Genomic DNA, 24,137 nt, shown 5'->3' with positions numbered 1-24,137 from the left:
GTCCTGATTTAATGGAGCATTCAACAATTTAGCTTTAACATGATCAGGCAAATATTGCTCCTTAAGCCAAGCATGCCTTCTGAGCACAGACCCAGTAGCAACAGCCCTGCAAGAGGCCTCTAATGAATCAAAACCACATTGCAAAGTATGTTTTCCAACTTGTTCAGCAGAATGCATTACATCCTGTAATTCTTTATTTTCCACACAGTCAGGAATCAACATCATTTTCTGTTTAAGCAGTCCAATAACATGTTGCTGATACTTTAACACATGAAACTGGCAGTTTAAAGCCCTAATGGCCAAGGTTGCAGAAGTGTAAACCTCCTTACCCCATCTATCCAGCGCCCTGGAGTCTCTATCAGAAGGGGTAGGATTTTTAGCAGTAGAAGCCTTAATGCCCTTGGGCCCCTGTGAAATAGTTTCTGGATCTGCAACAGGATTTTTAAAAAGGAACTTGTGGGACTCAGGGACCCTGTACTATCTGTCAGGTTTTCTGGGAGCATGAGGCAAGGAATCAGGGGCCAAACTAGATTCCGAAAAAGCATCATCAACAATGTCTAGTACAGGAGGAACAGCTAAAGGCCTATGCTGAGGTAGGAGAAGGAAATCCCTAAGCCTCTTTTTTGAATCAGTAAAATCCTGGCTTTCCCAGTGGAAATGCTCCCTTAGCGTATGTAAGGTTTCCCTAAAAGAAAAATCCTCAGGAGGGGAAGCGGGGGGAATGGAGTCCTCTGCATCAGAATCTTCGTAACTAGATAAGGACAAATCCAGATCATCAGAAGAATCAGAAAAAACAGAATCCTGGTCAGAAGATCCATAATCAACTTCAGTCCTAGGCCTCTTAGAAGTGTGTGTGTGTGTGGGGGGGGGGGGGTTGGCTACCCCTAATTAGAGTTATTAGATCTTCAGCCATTCTTATCATTTGTTTTTTAGGCATAGAGGCCTGAGCATGTGGCCTGGGCGTTAGTTTTTTAGGCATGGTTTGAGATTTAGGCCTAAGTAAAGAAGGAGGCGTTGGTTTAAAATATAAGTCTGTAGGCCTGAATACACCCACAGAAGCCGGTGCCTGCACAACGGCTCCGGACCCATCCAAGGTAGAGACATCCACGGGTTCCATAGTTGAAGTATCTCGCGGTATACCGGACTCCGAATGGGTCTTAGTAGAGAACTGTGAAAGCGCCTCACTGAGTCCTGGTGACTGGCTTAGGAGAAGCGTTGTCGGCAGTTTTGGACCTCGGCGGCCTGTCTCTGTCTTTATCTTTGCGTTTTTTCGGAATCCTGGTAGTCGGATGGCTAACAAACGACATTTCTGGATAATTAAACTGAGAACCGAAATATTTAGATGCAAAAATATACCGACGACGGATAGTGCGCTGATTCAATAAGGCACAAAACCGACAGCAACGTACGTTGTGGTCAGGGCCTAGCCAAGGAATACAGTACAAATGAAAATCTTTATGAGGTATTTGCTTTCCACAAGTAATGCAATTATTAACTTTTACTGACATCGGAAAGGAGCAAGAAAAGTTTCAACGGGTACTTAGCTTTAGTTGAAGACTTCGGTTCTGAAACTCGAAAACAAAAATTTCAGGAGTCGGCCGACCGGCACTTGCGAACTGCTTCTGCTTCGGGCACCGCACAGCAAGAAAGACTGATGTAATGGCGTCGGCTGTATGTTTTATACCCCTGACGACCTGACGTCACGGAAGAAGGGACAGCAACTGACACAGGACCCAAGACTTTGTTAATCAGGCCGACTGAGTGCTACCTGCAAGCAGATAACCCAAATGTAATGACTGCAACAGTGAAACACGAAGAACATGTTATGTCATTCACAAAAGCAACTCACAAGCCTTTGCAGATGTCTACTGCATGCCAAATTCTAGGCATACTACAGCCACATTTTGTGGGGTTAGGGCCATATACGGGAAAAAATGCTGGCTTTCTAAATGATAACCTCTCTCTGTCAGCACCCATACCGGTGATCCCAATGAAGTGGAATGAATGGGCCAGCTGGTGGGGGGAGGGGGGGGTTGTTAGGGTATGCAAAATAAATAAATGAGACTGCTTACTTGAAGCCCCTAAAGCACTTAAAGGTTTCCAGTGATGTCACTAGTAAGACACACAGACAAGTTGTGAACACACCATTGTCTACTTTACCATCTAGTTAGCACAGGTTTTATACCACAGTAGTCTATGCCAATTTAACGACAAATATCTCCATCATCCCTAGTAATCTGATGTCACAAAGCAAGCAACATCCTGCAGGGGATCCCTATTAATTTATCCAAACAGTACCAATATAAACCCCAAGATCCAATGGGTACTCATATGATTGCATTAACCAGCAAGCAATTCAATCAGTGTTTTAAATCTCTTGCAGTGCAAAAAATAAAAATGAAAAATGTGTTAAGGTGAGAGCATGTAATCGTGATCCCTACTCTTGTAATCTTGGGGAAATGGACACTTTTAAATAGCAGCCCTCACTTTTTACTTTACACATCTGCACCAAATTTTAACTGATAAATCTTTCCCTGGTTATAGAGCTCCTTCCTGAAAGTTCATCATCTTTACCTGTGTAACTCTTTTTTTTCCCCCTAAAAACATTGCAATATCTATACAGAAGTACATCTCCCTTTATTCTGACATTAACAATGCTGAAAAAAAAAGCCTGCTGATTATAGGTTTGCAAGTCAGACAAGACAGCAACAGATTCGCCACTGTTTCCAAAAACAACACTGGGGTTCTATTAGGCGCAGTGCTGACCATAATACCTAGTTTCCAGTGAAGAAAAATATCAATGGACATTTATTTCATGCTACAATCATGCAAGCGAAAGGCAGTATAATGTCCTCTACTAATCTAGCCATTCTTTTTTAACTCGGTGTTTTCTTCTTTCCTGCCTACAGTGTGACCCTTCTTAAAGAAGACCAAGTATTTACTACTCAGATTACCTCATAATGTTGAGTGTCATGAAAAGAAAAAAAAATACAGTGACTATGCTTGTCTAGTGTCAAACACTACAAAAACTTATAAATGCAAAGGTGGGGCTTAGCACAATTTGAGAATGCAAGTTTCAGCACCTTTTTGAGTGCTGTATAGATGTCCATTTCAACTTGCATGACGAACAAGTCAGGCGATTGGATGAGCTGTTTCATTAAATATAACCTAGAAAAAAAGTGGAACGTGTTACTAGGGAGAACACATACTACAACTGCACAGGCTGTGCAGTGGTAGAATAAATCAGTACATTATTTTTTTAAACGATTGCTTTCAATCTAGGACATGCTGTACTTCCTACAACCATATAAAAACTAAAGATGCACAAAAGGTGTAAATGTAGTGTCCCATCATCACTATGCCATATGCATAACATCCAGTTAGCCTACAATCTGTTATTCTTTGTAAAGGGTGTGGGGCTACTGCCCTTAATCTCCCAAACATTTTCTGGTAGAACTACGCTACAGAAGCTAGGAGCTGGTTAAGTGCTAACACTGCAGAAAACATAACTACCCTACACTAGCAAATTGTTGTGGTCTGCTAATGATTGAGCAGTATTTCCCAAACACGTTTACACAAGTTCACTAAGCATTCTCATTACATTACACTTTTACAGGTATAAACAAAACGTATGCACTTACTATAAAAACATATATGGAAGAGCAACTCCATCCTTATCAACCAGTAGCACTGAAATTGTAGGCTTTCAGTCAGCTCAACTAGAACTTTCTCAGTCTAAAATACACTCCACTTACCTATAATGTCTACAAATTAGCTTCCTCTCCATATATCCAGTGTGCCAACCGAAAGCAAAGTACAAAACCAAAATCCAACAGACCATGTCTACTGTCGGTGCGGGTACAAGACTGATCTGCTCATCCAGCTCTATTGTTACAGTAAGCCCATAAATTAAATATCTAAGATGAAGTGGTCAATCCTAATCAACCAGCAGGACAGACCCAAGCTTTTCTTCTTGGACTGCCATCATGGGAAAATATCTTGGAGGGCTATGGCTCTAAAGAAAGACCTAGACCTGGAGATCAAGATCAGCTTACAGTCTTCTGAAAGTATTCAATAAAGCCCACAGTTGCACAAGTGTTACCTGTGGAGGTATTTCTAAAAATGGTCACAGAGGTTGCAAGATAAATGACTGTAGGCGCAGCAGGTAATGTTTTGTTTTATTTTTCATTGCAGACTTTTATACAGTTTGTAAGCCATTTGCACAATGGAAGTTTTCTGCTAGAAAAAAAAACAAAACTGTGAATTTTGTTTTATTGATTTATTTCTGCCCATGTACCATCTAGGTTCCCTGTGGATGTCAATATAGTGAAACAGATATTCTCACAAGTTAGGTAAAGTAAAACAATAAATAAATTAACTGACTGGTTGATATTTGGTTCATTTGATACCTATGGCACAAAAGGACTTGTTTCACAATGACACTCTGCCTTTGTGGAATACAACACAACTGTAATGTGTTTACATTGCCTCAGTGCCATATGGTTGGATTCCCAAAGCTTACCCTACCTGGAAGGAGGAATTATAAGGATCCAGGAGCCCCTGAAGAATGGTCCATGCAAAGTCAGGACCTTGAGAAAAAATCCAGTTCGTAGTGCTTTATAAAGGTATGAGCAGAGGACCAGGTTGTTGTCTTTATAGTGATTCTTGAATCCACTCCTTTCCATAATGCCTCAGAAGGTGACAAGACTCTGAAGGAATGTACCTTGTCTCCCTCTACTCTTCCCTCATTAGGCCAGTCATCGAGTACAATGCCCCATTTGGCATGTACCTCACTAAACACCTGCAACAACTCGAGAGGCCGCAAAAGTACCTCACAAAGAGGATTCTAGGCCTTAAACACTTGTCCTATATGCAAAAAACTCCAACTATTCTCAGTCTCACATCGCCTACTTAGAGGCAATCTCTGCTCGAGTTACAAAGCCATGTCTGACCCAGCTCTGTTAGAAATACTACCGTTAAAGAAATCCCAATCCCTCCACACCACACACTCCAGAGACCTCAACCTCATTACCACAATCAACAGAATGTGCTAGAGGGACAGGTTCATAACCCAGAGACTGCCCATGCTATGGAATAGACTTCCCATACATGCCAAACAGAGCACCTCACTGCCCCTCTTCAACAGAAATCTTGATGAGTGGATGGGAAATAGAAAATTCACCCGGGAATCACTCCAGTGGCTCTACTTGACAGAGGCACTGGGAACTAAGGTCGGGTGGCACGATGACAGGGTAATCCTATGGGCTAGGCTTGTAAGGGCTCTAGGGCCATTAGCCTAGTACACACCTATGAACCATGTCTGGAATAGATTTACCATGGTGGAAGTAACAAAAAGACAATAACGGAGGACAATCAATGAGCAGCAGTTTGCTTAGGGACAGGCTGACCCTTCTTAGTCCCAGAATAGGAAATAAAAAGTTGCTCAGCTTTCCTAAATTGCTTAGTTCCATCAAGGTAGTACCTGAGCTTTTTTGTGGACATGCAAGGTATGCAGAATCTATTCTCCCATGTTTTTAGCTTCCAGAAAGAAAACTGAGCGATTGATGGCTTGACTCCAGGTAAATTCAGAAACAACTTTTTACATGAAAGACAGCTTAGTGAGTAGAACAACCCTGTTCTTGTGGAAAATCAGATAAGGCTGACACGCCATAAGAGCTTGCAGCCTACAGAATCACCATGCAGATGTTAGAACAATAAGCAAAACCTTCCAAATGATGAACTCCAAATCAGCCTTAAGGGCAGGTTCAAAAGAAGAGAAGGTCAAATTTTAAGAACAAAAAGTTAAGATCTCAAGGAGGATGAATTTGCTTTCAAGGAGGTGTCAAGTGCAACACTCCCTTCATAAACTGTTTGACCCCAAAAAGAGAAGAAAGTGGGGGATCCACTGGTAGACAAGCAGTGATAGCCACAAGATGCACCCTAACAGATGGTTATGATAAGCCATCATTGAGAAGTTCACACAAATATTTCAAAACTAGAGGGGAAGACACCACAACAGGCCCTCTGATACTGGTAAGGCACCACCTAGAAAACCTCTTCCATTTGTAAAGATAACATTTTTTAATTGCAGATTTTCTTGCCTCCTTTAATACCTGCTGCACATCCTCATAGACAAGTAACTAAAAGGTATCAAGATGGAGTCATCCAGGTTGTCAGTAGTAACTGCTCTAATATCGGGGTGCTCCAGTCACCTACAACACTGCGCAAACAAATCCAGAGTGTGAGGAAGCTTGTAGTAATTGCTCTTGGCCAATTACATTAAAAGGTAAAACCAGCTTTATCACCACAATGACCTTTGGTAATTCTTTCTGAATCTTTAGAAGTAACTTGAGTATTGGTGGAAAGGGTTAAAATGCAAAAAGGAACATTCCCATCCAAGGGAATGACAATGCTTCTATCCTCCAAGCAGCATGGCTACAAGGATGCCTCGAACAAAATGTTTCCAACTATCAGTACTGAAAGGAAGCAAACAGAACTATTTGAAATGTTCCCCACATCTGGACCAAATCCAAGCAGATCTCGGTCCTGAGTTTCCACTTGTGAAGGTCCACCTGGGATCTGCTTAATCCGTTTGCCAAGATGTTTTGTTCTGAAGGGATGTATGATGTCTGAAGTGTCAGAGGATTTTGTAAGGCTAGCTCCCAGGCCATCACTGCCAACTTGTAAAGACAGTATTACCTTGTACTGCCCTTGTTTCGGTACCATATGCCTGTGGTGTCATCTGTGACCAAGAAAAATGGACCTGGAGACAATAAGTGGTGAAGGACTTTTAAGGTCTGCATCACTGCAAACATTTCTTTGATATCTATGCACTTTGTAGTGACTGCAGGACCAAATCATCTTGCACTTGAACTCCCCTGTACACTGCACCCAGTGCAAAATCTGACAAGTCCATCTGGACTGACTGAACTGGAGGCTGTAGGGAGAAGGGTAGGTCTGGATTGAAAGACATCTAATCCCTCCAGTGCTGTAACCATCATTTCACAAAATCCAGCACTGGTACCTGGAATTTTAAGGAATAATGGTGCTGGGTCCAGTGAGTTTTTTAAGTTACACTGAATCTTTCTCATGTGGAGTCTGGCCAGTAATGTCATGAGGATCATTGATGCCACAAGGTCTAAAATTTTGAGAAATTCTCTAGCGGAGGTAGCTTCTTGAAGACAGAAATCTCTAAGAATGTTCTGAAAAGTCAGGACCTTGTCTTCTAGTAGAAAGGCCTTACTTTTTGTGACCATCATATACCCTGGAAAACAGTGCTTTGTGATGGCGTGAGGCAGGAATTTTGTAGGTTCAACCTGAAGTGGGGAGCAATTGAATGTGATGATAGGCATCCTACAGATGTAAAGTAACCATGGAACTATGAACAGTGATCCAGAAGAAGAAGTAGTACTGTCTGCAAGATGAACATTTTGAATTTGTGCACTTTCCGAAATGAATTTAAGTACATCAACTCTAACACTGGTGTCCACTACAGCTCCTTTTTGGAAACCAAAAAGATTCTGGTGTGAAGTCCTTTACCTTTTTGTGGTGCAGGAATGGTTTTATAATCCCTGCTTGCAACTTCTGAAGGAGTACAGGAGAAAACAGATGAGACTGGTCTGGGTTGTGCACAGAATTTCCCTAAAGAGGGGAAAGTTTTCTAGCCACTGTCAAGAGTATCCTCACTGAATTATTCTCAGCACCCACTTGTCTAAGACTATTTGCAGCCAGACTTTTGGGATGAACCAAAGCCTGAGGGGACAGTGAAAGGGGATGAAGGACAGGGGGTACAGGATGGGATGCCATGAGTTTTGGCATAGTCATGCTTTAGCAGGAGAAAGACATTTTATTGGGAAAGGAACTCATAGGTTCATAGATTAGTACGAGGCTAACTGCCCCTGTGGGCCATTTTAAGCCTAGCCAATTACCCCATGTGAGAATTGAACCCTACACCTTGTGCCTGTAAGGTGAGCACCTTTAGTAGACAGAGCAACATTTTCCCTGAGATTCTAACCACTTGCCAATTTTATCTGACAGTGCAGGGTTAGAAGTAGTCAAGGCTCTCTTGCTGGAGATGGCAACTGGAGAAACTACAGCTGGGTCAGCAGACAAAGAAACAAAGAGAGCTGCAAGATCAGAGAAAGTACAGTTGTGTATGTATGTAAACTTACCATAACAGTAGATGTTCGAATGATCACTGCTGCAGTAGCCTTAACTATATGGGTTATATCTTGCCAAGGATATGACAGATAGCTTCCAAAGCTTCAAGGCACCTTCCACACGCCTAAACTGTCACACAGTTCAAGCTGAGCTGACTAAAAGACAGGTTTGCACAGAAAGACCTTTCAAGCTTTTCTGCCAACAGAGACAGAGAAAGAGAGAGGCTGAGCCCTAAAAGGGCAAAGCTAGAATCAACAAAAAATAAATGTCCACACTCTGGCATAAGCACACAAAAAAAATGGGAGATGGAATGGGGGGGGGGGGGGGGCATAGATGAAGCTAAGGTCCAGACAGAGTGGGCCCTGACCCAGCATGGAATAGTTTTGTTATGGCACTTATAAAAAAAGGTAATAACTTAGACAACCATTTAGAAATAGTCTATTTTGACACAGGTTGTCCCTTCTTCTCACCTTCACAAGAAATGAACTGATCCAAAGATCTGAAAAATGTAGTTCTATCAAGATAGTACCTGAGTTGTCAGTGGACATCCACGGTATGGAGTATCCTTTCTCCCTTATTTTTAGGTTCATGAAAGGAAACAGAAAGATGGATAGTTTGGCTTAAAGAAAATTCGGACACAACTTTAAACATAAAAGAAGAATTAGTTCTCAAATAAACCCTGCCACTACAGCAAATGAGATAGGTTTGACTCGCCATAAGAGCTTGCAACGCGGATACCCTTCTTTTAGAGGTCATAGTAATCAGTAAAAATGTTTTTCATGTTAAGAACCTCAAGTCAGCCAGGTTAGCTAGTTCAAATGGAGCAAGTGTTAGCTTCTCTAACACCACATTAAGATCCCAAGGAGGAGCCACTGGTTTATCTTAGAGGCCTTTCAAAAAAAACCCTTTCAAAAACATTATGACATATGACTGCATTGAAAGAGGGGGATCCATGGGCAGACATGCTGAAATGGCAATTAAGTGAATCTTTACAGAAGAATGAGAAAGACTATAGGACAGTAACTCATAAATATTATAAACCAGAGAACTCCTAGTCATGAATGGGTGCTGGTTATGCTGTTGGCACCAACTAGAAAACCTTTTCCATTTCTAATATATGATTTTCTAGTAGCAGGCTTTCTTGTCTGCTGTACTATATGAAATAAACAAGTGCCTGAAAGGAATTAAAATGATATCATTCAGGTAGTCAACTGAAGTTGACTGATCTCAGGGTGTATCAAATACCCTTTTTTTCATGTGAGTAGATCCAGTCTGTGAGGAAGCTTGTGGTAAATGTCCATAGCCATTTCCAAAAAGGAGACAGTATAGTTGTGTAAAATTTTACCATAAACGTAGGTGTCCTTCTCTTCACTGTTACAGTTTTCCTTACAAAGGATAGCCCAACATCTGGCCAGTATACCAATGCCTTTATTATTTACAGGCATCATACATCACACATATGCTCCCTGCAATAGGTGTACAGCATAAAGGTGATGTATGAATATACACACCTCAGAAGTGAAAAGCCCCAGGAGGAACAAAATGTCTCTAGGGATTAAGAGGAACATGTGCATCTAGGAGAAGTACAAAGAAAATAATCCCTGGGCAAGAAGAAGAATCGGGAAGAGCAGAGGGTTTAGAAGAGAGGGAGCAAATACTGCAACAGTGAAGAGGAGGACATCTACTGTTATGGTATGATTTATCACAACTGTAATATGTCCTTCTATATCACTGCTGCGATATTCCTTACATAAAGGAGAGTACAAAAGCTCAAGAGGATATCTGGGAGAAGGGTGGCATTGAACAGCCATCTATAAACCAATGTAGCATAGCCCTGGCAAAGCCATATCTTGCTCTGGAAATAACATCCAACTTGCAATTCTAGTGAAGATATGAAAAGAAGTCCAAGTAGCTGCCTCAAGGATGGAATTGGTATCCAGTTCTTTGAAAAAGGCACCAGAAGAAGAGCTGTCTCTGGTGGAATGAACCTTTACAGAAGAAGAAAGGCATTTACTATGAAAAGAATAACAAAAGCAAATGGCCTTAGAAATCCAGGAACAGAAAGTTTGTTTAGAAACTGCCAAACCCTAAGACCTAAGATGAAAGGAAACAAAAAGTTGCTCAGATTTGTGAACAGCTTTAGTCTTACCTAAGTAATATCTGAGCTGTTTATTCAAATTCAAGCTGTGAAGAACCTTCTCACTGATAGACTGCAGAGAACAAAAAAGGAAGGCAAATTAATAGAGCGATTAAGAGACAACTCACTGACCACCTTGGGCATAAAAGAAGGATTAGCACAGAGAGATACCCTTGTCCTTATGATAAACTAAAAAGGGAGGAACAGCCATGACAGCCTGAAACTTAGATACTCTCTTAGCTGAAGTAAGGGCCAGATGAAGAACAGTCCTTTTAAAAAGGCACCAGAAGAAAAAACAGCTGTAGTGGAATGAGCCTTTACAGAAGAAGAAAGGCATTTACTATGAAAAAAATAACAAAAGGAAATGTCCTCAGAAATCCAGGAACAGAGAGTTTGTTTAGAAACTGCCAAACCCTAAGACCTAGGATGAAAGGAAACAAGCTCAGATGTGTGAATAGCTTTAGTCGTATCTATGTAACATCTAAGCTGTTTATTCAAATCCAAGCTGTGAAGAACCTTCTCACTGACAGACTGCATAGAACAAAAAAGGGAGGCAAATTAATAGACTGATTAAGAAACAACTCACTGACCACCTTGGCCACAAAAGAAGATTAGCACAGAGAGACACCCTTGTCCCTATGATAAACTAAAAAGGGAGGAACAGCCGTGAGAGCCTGAAACTTAGATATTCTCTTAGCTGAAGTAAGGGCCAGATGAAGAACAGTCTTCCTAGTACAATGATGCAAGGAAGATGAAGCAACAGGCTAAAAATCAATTTTTCAAGAACAAAACTGAGGTCCCAGGAAGTCTAAATAGGCTTCCTGTGAGGCCTGATATGAAGGATGCCTTTAAGAAATTGTTTGAATCTGCAAGAAAAAGGGATCCTGGTTACGACAGAGGCACTAGACTAGAAAGCCTCTTCCATTTGGACAAATATGGCCTCCTGCAGAACTCAAAGCACGTTCTCAGAAAAGAGGTACCTAAAAGATATCAAACCCCATCATTCTCAGCATCAGTTAAAGAGTGGACAAGTGAGGATGGATACGAGACCCTTGTCTTATGTAAGAAGGTCCACCAGGTGAGGTAACTTGTGGTGATCGCACCTAGCCAAGTGAAAAAGAATGGGGAACCAATACTGTCTGGGCCAAAAAGGAGTCACCAGCAAGATTTTGGGGGGAGTCTTGCCTGATCTTGTGCAGGACCCTTGGAAGCAGAGGAGGGGAGGGAAGGCATACAGAAACATTCTCCACCCAAGGAAAAGACAGGGCATTCACCTCCCAAGCCAGAGGACTTGACTCTGGAGCGGAAGAGAGGAAGTTAACTGTTCGGAGGGGAGGCAAGCAGATCTACCCGAGGAATACCCTACCGATGGACTAGGTCCAGAAACACATCTCTGTGAAGCATCCACTTGGGAGCATGTGTGCTGGACCTGCTCAGAATCTGCCACTACATTTTGCTCAGAGGGAATGCAGACAGCCTGAAGAATCATTCGATACTGCACAGCTAGATCCCAGACCTGGAGGGCAAGCCTACAAAGAAGGTACGACCATGTATCCCTTGCTTTTCAACATACCACATCACTGTGGTATTGTCTGTGAAAACTGAGGGATCCAAGAAGAAAAAGGGTATGAAAGGCCTGAAGAGTTAGAAGGAGAGATCTCATCTCCTTGATGTTGATGTGGTCAGACCTCTAATGAGGAGCTTGGGAGAACCGAAGGAAGCTCCCCACGTCTTGTCTAAGGCATCCAAAAAAAGAGCTGCTGAGCTGGGACTGCAGGTTGGAAAGGAAGCCCCAGGTTGAGAGAAAGTTGATGACTCCATGACTAAAGCTCGAGCTTGAGACAGGAAAGGAAGGGAAAGTACAGTTTTGTACCTACCATAAATGTAGATGTCCGAAAGGTATGCAACTGCAGTCCCATATGGGTTGTCCTGCCTCAGGCAGCCCTTCGGTTGGCCGGATTCCAAAGTCTGGGTCTGGCGTCGGCTGATGTCACCCTTTCCCCGACGTCAGAGCGCCTGGGGTACAAAAGCGTCAGCCGACGCCATCTTCCTCAGTGTTTCTTGCCCCAGATGCCAGGTGCCCTCTAAGGAAGGCTAAATTTTGAAAATAGAGAAAAAATTCCAGACAAGTACAACAACATAAAAACAAATACACCATAAAAAGATTACCCCAGGTAGCTAAAATGAGGGGTAGAAACCCAAAAGAATACCACAGAGGGGTAGGTGGGAGGGAAAACCTGACTGCAGTTGCATACCTATCGGGCATCTACATTTATGGTAGGTACAAAACTGTACTATGTCCTTCAAGGATGCAACTGCAGTCCTGACATATGGGTTGAATACCATAGCCAACCTGGGGGTGGTAGGCACTAAGACAAAGATGGTGTAGCTAAAATGCCCTGCAGGACTGCAGAAGCAAACCCTGCTCTGGATCTGGAATATAAAGGCAGGTTGCAATGTTTGGAAAATGTATGGACTGAGCTCCATGTAGCAGCTTCTAAAATGTCCTTTGTTGCCACTCCTCTTAAAAAGGCTGTGGAGGTGGCTGTAGCTCTGGTGGAATGTGGCCTGATGTCAAATGGCACAGTTTTTCCATGAAAAGAGTAGCAGAATTGAATGCAATTTCCAATCCATTTAGAAATTGTCTGTTTGGAAATTGCTTTTCCCTGCAATCCAGCAGCATAAGCTACAAAAAGCTGTTCAGATTTTCTGAAAGACTTTGTTCTGTCCAAGTAGTAGCGCAACTGTCTGTGTATGTCCAAGGTGTGCAGAAGTCTCTCTCCTTTATTTTGAGGATTGGGAAAGAAGGTAGGCAGGTGAATAGCTTGATTCAGGGACACCCTGGATACCAGTAACCAAAAAACGGAGGATGCAGAACAAACCAGTAAGCAGAAACAAAGCACCCTGAACCACTGCTAGGTAGGCACACAAATTTATTAAGCCGAACAGTTCACTCGAAAAAATAACGCTGAATCAAATCACCATACGTTTTCGTCCACAACTTCATCAGATTACACTAATACATTCAGTTAACTGCTTTTATATACTCATCCAACTTTTAAAAAACAGCCAGTAAAAACAATCATTGTACATAGAAATGCATTGAGTTACTGCCCTCTACTGACAAGGAGGATTATTACACATTAATGTCACAATTTTGCTGATCTCATTTTTAATACAGGGGCAAGTGAGATCATGTCATTTAAACCAGGGAATTTACTGGCCTCCAACACCACTTGCCAGTATAATTCCCTGTATTCAACTAAAGTCTCCCACATACCGCCCCTGGGGTCCTTTGGCACTACCTCTAATATAAAAAACTGAAATTCAGCTTCAGGACAAGTTTTTGTGTGTTTGTACAGAGAATTTGTTTCACATTTTATACGAATATCATAGGTGTGCTCATAAATTCTCTGCTTAACCATTCTTTCACTCTTGCCAATGTAAAAAGCATTACATTTTTTACATAACCCAACATAAATAATCCCTTTTGTGTTGCAATTCGCAAAAGTTTTTAAAGTTAAAATTTTGTTATTTCTGGCAGGTAAAGTAATGGTATCCCCAGTAATACCTGGATACCACCTTTGGCATGAATGACGGATTGGTTCTCAAAGAATCTCTGTCCTGATGAAAAATGAGAAATGGTTGTATTGCCATAAGGGCCTGTAGCTCAGAGACTCTTCTTGCTGAGGTTACTGCCAGAAGGAAAGCTGTCTTCCAAGACAGAAATTGCAACTCTGAAGATGCTGCTGGTTCAAAGGGAGGAAGAGTTAATTTTTCCAGCATGAAGTTGAGGTCCCATGCAGGCACTGGTGGTTTCCTTGGAGGGTTGATGTTCTTTATACCTCTTAGAAACTGTCTTAGCAATGGGTGAGAAAATACAGGCGGATCAGTGTTATATTTGGCAGATATTGCTGAAGCATGTATTTTTATGGAAGAATATGAAAGGCCATTGTGGAGCATTTCAGCCAAATATTCTAGGATCTGTGGAATGCTCATCACTGATGGGTCTTGACCCTTTTTGCTGTTCCAGATAAGAAATCTCTTCCATTTTGCTGAGTATGTTTTTGTAGTGGAAGGTCTGCGCGCCTCTGATATCTTTTACCCTTTTGAAAAGTGTATCCTGAGGAATAGTCATGGAATCTTCCAAGCTGTCACCTTCAATGTTTTCAAGCTGGGGTGTAGTGTCCTGTAATTGTGCTGTGTCAGAAGAAGTGGCCATTGAGGAAGGAGCCACGGATTGGTGTGTGTCAAGCTATGTAGCAGTGGGTACCAGTGTTGTCTTGGCCAGTCTGGAGCTATCAGTATGACTTTCGGTTGCTCTGTCTTGATCTTTAGTAACACCTAGGTCATCAAAGGAAGAGGTGGGAAGGCATATAGTGTTAGAGAGTTCCAAGTGAAGGAGAGAGCGTCCACCTTCCGTGCTTGAGGATGGTATGTCCTTGTGCAAAACTTTTTCAGATGGTGATTGAGGTGGGAGGCAAAAAGATCTATATCCGGCCTTCCCCATGCTTGAGTTATTTGTAAGAAAATGTCTGGATGCAACATCCATTTGTGTGGATCCATGATGTTTCTGCTTAGGCTGTCCACCAGAACATTTTCCTTCCCTAGTACAAACTGGGATTGTAGCTCTATTTTCAATTGTAGGGAAATATCCCAGAGATTCATTGCCAGTCTGCAAAGAGGGTAGGAATGGGTACCTCCTTGCTTGTTTATGTACCACATAACTGTGGTATTGTCGGTCTTTATTAGTAGATGGCCCTGATGCATGAACTTTTCGAAGGCCTTGATTGCATGTATCACTGCCAGCATTTCTTTTTGGTTGATGTGCAGGTGCTTTTCTTTTTGTGTCCATTGTCCTTGAATGCATCTGCCCTCCATGTGCGCCCCCCATCCATGGTCTGAGGCGTCTGTTGTTATGGTTTGACGTATGAGGCTTGCTGAAAGGCAGACCTTTGTTTATCTGGCTTGCTTGAGCCCACCACAGAAATTCCTTTTGAAGGCATGGAATGAGTGGGATCAATGCTTCCAGGCTGTGGCTGTGTTGAGACCATAGACTTTTTAGATACTATTGTAGTTTCCTCATATGCAGCCTTGCGTGTGGAATCAGAAGAATGCAAGATGCCATGAAACCCAGGGCCTGCATGATTTTCCTTGCAGTTATCTGGGTGTGTGTTGCCAATTTTCTGAAGTATTCTGGTAATTGTTTTTGTTTTTCTTTTGTCAGAAACACCATCTGGGTGTTTGTGTCCAGTGTGGCACCCAGGAAAGGTATTTGTTGGGATGGTACGAGACTTGATTTCTGAATATTGACTGTGAATCCCAAGGCCTCCAGTAGGTGAATGACATAGTCCAAGTTTTTTAACAAGGCTTGTTGGCTGTCCGCTTGTATAAGGCAGTCATCCAGGTAAGGGTATATTTATATCCCCTGAAGTCTGCAATGTGCAATTACTGATGCCAGGCATTTCGTGAACACTCTGGGTGCAGTAGATAAGCCAAAGGGCAATGCTGAGAATTGATAATGCTCTGAGCCTGCAAGAAATCTGAGGTATCTTCTGCAACTTTGTCTGATTGGGACATGCAGGTATGCCTCCTTGAGGTCCAGAGTTACCAGCCAAGACCCCTTGCCCAACATGTGAAGGAGTTGCTGTAAAGTCAGCATTTTGAATTTTGGCACAATAAGGTAAGTATTCAGTGCGGACAAGTCCAGAATGGGTCTCCATTGGTTTTCTTTTCTTGGAACAAGGAACAGTCTTGAATAAAATCCTTGGCCTTGTTCTGCAGAAGGAAGTAGGTTTGTTATTTGTTTGAGTGCCTCTGCCCTTTGATTTGGTGGCAGGTTTGGCCTGCCATGTCTTGTTGGTAGTGTATGAAAATGGAATCTGTATCCTTTGTCTATTATGTCCAGTATCCATTTGTCCTTTGTAATATTGTGCCAATTTTGTGAGAATAAAGATAATTTTCCGCCCAAAGGTGCTTCTAATTGAGCCCTGGATGGCGAAGTCAAAGTCAAGTTATTGAGATTGTCCCTGCGGAGCAGTGGAAGGTCCTGCCCCACCTCTCTGGTTCGGAGGCTGCCATTGACGTCCTCTGTAGGAGCCTCGAGTTTGCCCTATACCTCTGCCACGTCTGTTTTTGCCTCTTTGAAATTTGTCTGTGTCTGGAAAGGACCAATGCTTAGAAGGCCAATTCCTGCTGAATCTTGGAGGCTGTACCTGGAGGAAATCTTTGACTGTTTGCACTGATTTTGCCTTTTCCTCTATTTTCTTTAAAACCTCTTGTGCAGTAGCACCAAATAGCTTATGTTTCTCTAGTGGTGCGTCCAAAAGCTTAATTTTCACATGGTCTGGCAATGTTTGTTCCTTTAACCAAGCATGTCTGCGTATGACCGCACCTGTCATTGCTGCTCTACATGAAGCTTCCAATGCATCATATCCACACTGAAGGAAATGGTTGCTAACCTGCTGAGTATTATGAACCAATTCCTGTAACCCCTTTCTATCTAATGGTTCAGGGAAGCCAATTTCTTTTGCAAGTCATCCAACATGTATTCCTGATACTGAATCATATGAAATTGACAATTTAATGCTCGCATACAAAGGGTGGAAGATGTATATACTTTCTTGCCCCACCTTTCTAAAGCCCTAGAATCTCTTTCCGAAGGAAGTGGATTCTTAGCAGTAGTGGAGGAAACCCCTTTAGGCCCCTGAGAAATAGTTTCAGGGTCAGCAGTATGGCCCTTGTACAGAAATTGATGTGTGTCTGGGACCCTGTAGTACCTGTCTGGCTTGACAGGGGCAGGGGGGAGTCAGGGGAAACACTAGATTCTAAGTACACATCATCTAAAACATTTAAAACTGGAGGAATAGCTAAGGGTGTATGCTGAGGTAGCTTTAAAAATTCCCTTAACCTTTTCCTAGAATCTGAGTATTCTTGGCCTTGACATTTGAAGTGTTCCCTCATGGAATGAAGCGTTTCCCCAAAGGAAAACTCCACAGGAGGAGAAGCAGAGGGAATGGATTCCTCCGCATCAGAATCCTCGTAGGCCGGGAAGGCCTCCTCCTGGTAGTCTGAATGTGCAGAATCACCTGAGGCCTCATCGGAGGACTGGGGATCTACCTGCTCAACCCTAGGCCTCTTGACAGAAGGCGGCTGAGAGCCTCTATCTGGATATGGCTGAGAACCCCTAATTAAAGAAATAAGGTCCTCAGCTAAACTTAAAATTTGAGAACCAAAGGTGGATCCCAGAGAAACAGATCTTGGAGGGAGAGACTTAGCCTGTTTGGCAGCCTTAGCACGTGTGTAGGCCTTAATGGACATAGACACTGGAGGCCTGGCAGCCCCGCGTGCTGGAGAAGTCTTATCCACTGAAATGGTGTTAGAAATATCCTGGGCTACGGTCTCAGAGGGGAGAACAGAAACCGGCACCGAGCTGGCCTCCAGTACCGAAGTAACCGGTGGGGCGGTGTCGTCGGTCTGTTGTGAAACCGGCTCAGAAGAGACCGAGACACTCGCGGTAGGCCTAAGCGTGGTGTCGGCCGAGACCGCGGACCGCGGGTGTCGGTCCTTATCCTTCCGTTTTTTTAGGTAAATGTGCTGTTGGAAGCTCCGACGGCATGATATAACAGAAATCTTCCCCAAAATAATCCTGTGCAAACTCTGTCCGACGCCTAAGAGTGCGTTTATTGAAAGAAGCACAAGCTGTACAGGCCGAGACATTGTGTTCTGGGCCTAGGCAGGGTAAGCAGTAAGAGTGGAAATCCTTATGAGGTATTTGTTTCCCACAAGTTAAACAATTATTAACTTTTACAGTTTTATCTGACATCGGCTGAGGCAAGAAAAGGTCCCCAACGGGGTACTTAGCTTTTTTGAAGACTTCAGTAGCTGAAAACACAGGAGCTGGTCGACCAGCACTTGCGAACTGCTTCTGCTTCGGGTGCTGTGCGGCAAGAAAGACTGAGGAAGATGGCGTCGGCTGACGCTTTTGTACCCCAGGCGCTCTGACGTCGGGGAAAGGGCGACATCAGCCGACGCCGGACCCAGACTTTGGAATCCGGCCGACTGAAGGGCTGCCTGAGGCAGGACAACCCATATGTCAGGACTGCAGTTGCATCCTTGAAGGACATCCAGGAAGTCCAGGGGATGGCAGTGTTGAAGGCACACTGACTTGAGGTACCACTGAAGTTTTCTCATATGGAGACAGGCCAGAGGCAGCATAGGAATGGCAGAAGCCATAAACCCAAGGACCCTGAGAAAACCCTGACTGTGACTGAAGCTAGAGGAAGAAGAGACTGGAAAAAAATCAGAGAGAGAGCCTTGGGGGAAGGCAGGGAAGCCAGCATGGTAATGGTCTGGATCTTGCAACTGAGAAAAACATGGTTCCCTGGTCAGCCTCGGTAAGAAGCTGAGATCCCTTATAAGATCCTCCAAAGCTAGCTACGAAAACAAAATCACCATTGATTCTAAGGGCAACCACAATGCATTCTATAGCTATGTCAAGAATCTCAATGGCAACACCCAGATCTGCTCTGAGTTACAGCATAACAGCATGAAAATTACAGAACCAACTGATATTGCCAACATCCTGACAGACAGGTTCAGTGTTAACTTTACCCTCTTCTCACCCCCTAAAGGGCCCATATCTATACAGGAAGAATGCAGAGTCCCTGTAATCACATCTATGCAGGTAAAAGCTGCACTCTCTAAAACCAAAAAACACAGCATCCATGGGAGCGGACAACATCCCAGGCTGCATTTTACACGAACTTCAGAACAAAATGGCTCCCCACCTAAGCACCATGTTCAATCATAGTCTCACATCAGGCTTTGTGCCCATTGAATGGCGCACAGCAACAGTTATCCCACTCCACAAAAGGGAGGCCACCACTGAACCTGGGAACTATTGCCCTATTAGCCTGACAAGCCTGGTCTGTAAGGCCATGGAACGTATCATCATGGAACTCGTAAACAAAGACATCGGTAAACTCCAAACTCTGGACCCCACCCAGTTCAGGTTTGTAAAAGGCAGATCATGCCTTCTGAACCTGATCGACTTCTTTGAGGACAGTCACCAAAGCCGTAGATCAGGGTAAGGTGGTTCACACAGCCTATCTTGACCTCGCCAAGGCTTTTGACAACATCCCCCATTCTGGAATTATAGCTAAACTCACTAAACTAGGTATAAATCCCTATGTCACAAGATGGGTTGCCAACTGGCTCACTGACAGAACACACACTGTAAAAGCTGCAGACTCCAAATCTAACTTCAAACCAGTGACAAGGAGTACCACAGGGTTCAGTCCTGGGACCTCTCCTGTTTGGTATCTACTTCTCTGAAGTACAGGCTAACACAGAAGGCCTCTGGCTAACGAAGTTCGCAGATGACTGCAAACTAGGAGCCATAGTCGAGTCCCCAAATGATGTGGACATCCTACAAAAGGGCCTCACTGAGACAGATGCCTGGTGTCAGAGGCATGGCCTCAGGTTCAATGCCAGAAAGTGCATTGTCATCCCCTTTGGTAAAAACTCTGTACCCATGAACTACCACATAAACAGCAGTCTACTTAATGCCTAATGTGTGATAAGAGACCTTGGGACCCAGGTGGACAGTAGTCTCTCCTTTGATAATCACATCGCCACAACAGTCAGGAAATCCTTCTATGTGGCACATCTCATCCCAAAAGGGTTCTCATCCAGGAAAAAAGAGGTCATTGTTCCCCTCTACTCGGCACTCTTTAGACCCATTATAGTGTATAACGCCCCTTTTGGAATGTACCTCACAAGACATCTGCAGCAGCTGGAAAGGCCACAGAAGTACTTCACAAAGAGGATTACTGGCCTCAAACAGATGCCCTACACTGACGTCTCAAACAACTACAGCTTTTCTCTGTAGCATATCGCCTACTCCAAGGAGATCTCTACCCAACATATAAAGCTATGTTAAACCCAGAGCTGTTGGATATGCTACACCTAAAGAAATCCCAATTCCTACAAGCTACACGCTCTAGGGACCTAAACCTTGTCACCACAATAAACAGGACATGCTGGAGGGATAGATTTCCTATACTCTGGAACAAGCTACCCATCTATGTCAAGCAAAGTTCCTCATTAGCACTCTTCAAGAAAAATCTTGATGAGTGGATGGGAAATAGGAAATACATCCCGGGGATCACTTCTCTGGCTCTGCTTGACAGGGGCACAGGAAATTAACTTTCTTGGGTGGCATAAGCCAGGGAACCTTGTTGGCTAGGCTTACTTAGGCCCTTGGGCCGATAGCCTAGTACCTACCTATGAACCTATGATCCTGAGAAGGAACCAAGACTGATTTTTGAAAGGTTATGGTGAACCTCAGACTCTGCAGCAGGGAAAAAATAAACTAAAAGTCCTGAAGCAGAACCTCTGGGGATGAGGTCTAAATAAGCAGGTCATCAAAATAGGAAAATATCTGAACACCTCTCATCCTGCAAAAGGCAATGACAGGAGCGAGACATTTGATGAATACCCTTCAGCCAGTAGAAAGGCCAAAGTGCAAAGCAGAGAACTGAAAATGCAAGGAAGAATCAAAGAAATGCATAAATTTCTTGAAAAGGGGCTGGATGGGGATATGAAAGTAGGCATTATTGAGATCTGCAGATACCAGAAATGTCTGAGGAAGTTTGAAGGGACAACATCTGAAGAGGGGACCTTTAGAAAGATGTTGAGCTGAGAAAGGTCCAGAATTGGTCGCCAGGTGCCCTCCTTCCTGGGAATTAGAAACATTCTGAAATAAAAATCCTTCCCATCCTGGGCAGGGGGCACAACCTAAATGGTGCCCTGGGCCAAAAAAGCACAAAGCACCTCTGGAAAAAAAGGAAGACATACCTGAGGAGGATAAAGGATGCCCAGAAAGGAAGGGAGACATTTCCACACCATGAGATACCCATGATGGATGACGGACAGAACCCAAAATTGACCCTTCAGCCGATCTGGAAGTGACAGGGAAAGACAAAGGAACAAGGTAACCTGGCTGAGAGAAAAAGGAAGCAAACCACCAGAAGGAACTTGGTTTGTCTTGAAAAGAAGGTTTCTGAGAAACAGGGATCTGAGTGTGGAGAGAGAGAGATGGTCTGCGAACAAAAGCAGATTTGGATGGGTAATTCCTATGAAACTTAGGTACAGGAAAAAAGTACAGTTTTGTACCTACCATAAATGTAAATGTCCGATAGATATGCAACTGCAGTCATAACATATGGGTTGTCCTGCCTCAGGCAGCCCTCGGTCGGCCGAATTCCAAAGTCTGGGTCTGGCGTCGGCTGGTGTCGCCTCCTCTCCGACGTCAGAACGGCTGGAGTATAAAGGCATCGGCCGACGCCATCTTCTTCAGTGTTTCTTGCTCCAGATGCCAGGTGCCCTCCTAGGAAGGCTAAATTTGGTGAATGGATAAACAATTCCAGACATGCACAACAGTAATAAACAGATACACCATAGAGATACCCTCAGCTAATAGGAATAGGGATAGTGGACCCATAAAAAAGGTTGCAGACGGGTAGGAGGGTGGGAGAATCCGACTGCAGTTGCATATCTATCGGACATCTACATTTAAGGTAGGTACAAAACTGTACTATGTCCTTCAAGAATGCAACTGCAGTCACAACATATGGGTTCAATACCATAGCCAAGCTGGGGGTGGTTGGAACTAAGAAAGTGATGGTGTAGCTAAAATGCCCTGCAGGACTGCCGAAGCAAAGCCTGCTCGGGATCTGGAGTATAAAGGCAGGTTGTAGTGCTTGGTAAATGTATGCACGGAGCTCCATGTAGCAGCCTCTAGAATGTACTTTGTAGCCACTCCCCTTAGGAAAGCTGTGGATGTGGCTATAGCTCTGGTGGAGTGTGGCCTAATATTGGCTGGCACACCTTTTCCATGAAAGGAATAGCAGAATCTGATGCAGTGTCCAATCCATTTGGAAATTGTTTGCTTGGAGATTGCTTTTCCCTGTACTCCAGCAGCATAGGCTACAAGCAGTTGGTCAGACTTTCTGGTGGCCTTAGTTCTGTCCAAGTAGTAGCGTAGTTGCCTGTGTATGTCCAAAGTATGCAGCAGTGCTTCCCCCTTGTTTTGAGGATGGGGAAGAAAGTAGGCAGGTGAATGGCTTGATTTAGAGACACCCTGGAAATTACTTTTGGCATGAATGAAGGATTGGTTCTTAGAGAGACTCTGTCCTGATGAAAAATGAGAAAAGGAGGTACTGCCATGAGTGCCTGTATCTCCGATACTCTTCTTGCTGATGTGATTGCCAATAGGAAAACCGTTTTCCATGAGAGAAATTGCATTTCTGAAGTTGCTGCTGGTTCAAAGGGAGGAAGAGTTAATTTTTCCAAGATGAAGTTGAGGTCCCATGCAGGTACTGGCGGTTTCCTGGGAGGTTTGATATTCTTTATCCCCCTTAGGAACTGTCTTAGCAAAGGATGTGAAAACACAGGTGGATCACAATTGTATTTTGCTGAAATTGCTGAGGCATGAATCTTTACGGAAGAATATGAGAGACCAGTATGAAACATTTCTGCCAAGTATTCCAATATCTGAGGTATACTCAATACTGCTGCATCCTGACCCCTGCTAGCATTCCAGATGATGAATCTCTTCCACTTGGCTGAATAGGTTTTTCTGGTGGAAGGTCTGCGTGCTTCCAGTAAGATCTCTTGAACTTTTTTGGAAAGAGAGATATCGGAAGGAGTTATGGTAACCTCCAGGCTGTCAGATGCAATGTTTTCAGGTTTTGATGAACCGTCCTGTAATTGTGTTGTGTTAGAAGCAGAGGCCATAGGGGCAGAGGCCACGGTTTGGTCCGAGTTATGCTCAACAGCAATGGGTACCAGTGCTGCCTTGGCCAGTCTGGAGCTATCAAAATGCCTGTTGGTTGTTCTGCTTTGATCTTCAGTATCACCTTGGACAGCAGTGGTAGAGGAGGAAATGCATAAATTGTTAGGGACTTCCAGCTGAAGGAGAGAGCATCCGTTTTCCAGGCTAGAGGATGGTGGGTCCTTGTACAGAACTTTTCCAGGTGATGACTCATGTGAGAAGCAAAGAGATCTATGTCCGGTCTTCCCCATGTCCTTGTTATTTGTGAGAAAATGTGAGGATGCAGCATCCATTCGTGTGGATCCAAGAAATTTCTGCTCAGCTTGTCCGCCAGTACATTGTCCTTGCCTGGCACAAACTGGGATTGCAGATGTATCTTCAGACTTAGGGATTTTTCCCAGAGAATCATTGTTAATCTGCAGAGGGGATAAGAATGAGTGCCTCCCTGCTTGTTTATATACCACATAACAGTGGTGTTGTCTGTCCTTATTAGCAATTGCCCTTGTTGAAGTGATTTTTCGAAAGTCTCGATTGCATGTATCACTGCCAACATCTCTTTTTGGTTTATGTGCAGATGCCTTTCCCTTGGTGTCCATTGGCCTTGAATGCATCTGTCCTCCATGTGCGCCCCCCATCCATGGTCTGAGGTGTCTGTTGTAATCGTTTGACCTGCTTGAGGTTTGTTGAAAGACATGCCTTTGTTTAACTGACTTGCTTGAGCCCACCACAAAAATTCTCTTTGCAGACATGGAATGAGTGGGATTACGTCCTCTAGGCTTTGGCTGTGTTGGGACCATAAGTTTTTAAATACCATTGCAGCTTTCTCATATGAAGTCTTGCTAAAGGTATCAGGAGAATGCAAGATGCCATGAATCCCAGGGCCTGCAGGATTTTCCTTGCAGTCAGCTGGGAGAGCTTTGCTAGGCTTTTGAAGTACTCTGGTAACTGCTGTTGTTTTTCCTCTGTGAGATAAGCCATCTGTGTTTTTGTGTCCAGTTTGGC

General features: G+C 43.6%; 1 protein-coding gene across 1 annotated transcript in view; it reads right to left on the bottom strand.

Annotated features, from left to right (window-relative positions):
* The window catches only part of GMCL1 (germ cell-less 1, spermatogenesis associated), a 1,627,466-nt gene that overhangs the window by 1,123,113 nt on the left and 480,216 nt on the right, over positions 1 to 24,137 (bottom strand). Inside the window, exon 8 of the mRNA XM_044083130.1 lies at positions 3,084 to 3,168. Within this exon, the coding sequence (XP_043939065.1) occupies positions 3,084 to 3,168 (85 nt within the window). The remainder of the gene's footprint in view (positions 1 to 3,083; positions 3,169 to 24,137) is intronic.

This window comes from Protopterus annectens, chromosome 9.part0 (assembly GCF_019279795.1).
Source record: "Protopterus annectens isolate FY-2018-M chromosome 9.part0, PAN1.0, whole genome shotgun sequence".
Lineage (NCBI taxonomy): Eukaryota > Metazoa > Chordata > Ceratodontiformes > Protopteridae > Protopterus > Protopterus annectens.
Note: the sequence above shows the minus strand (reverse complement) of the source record. Positions and strands in the feature narration are given on the sequence as shown.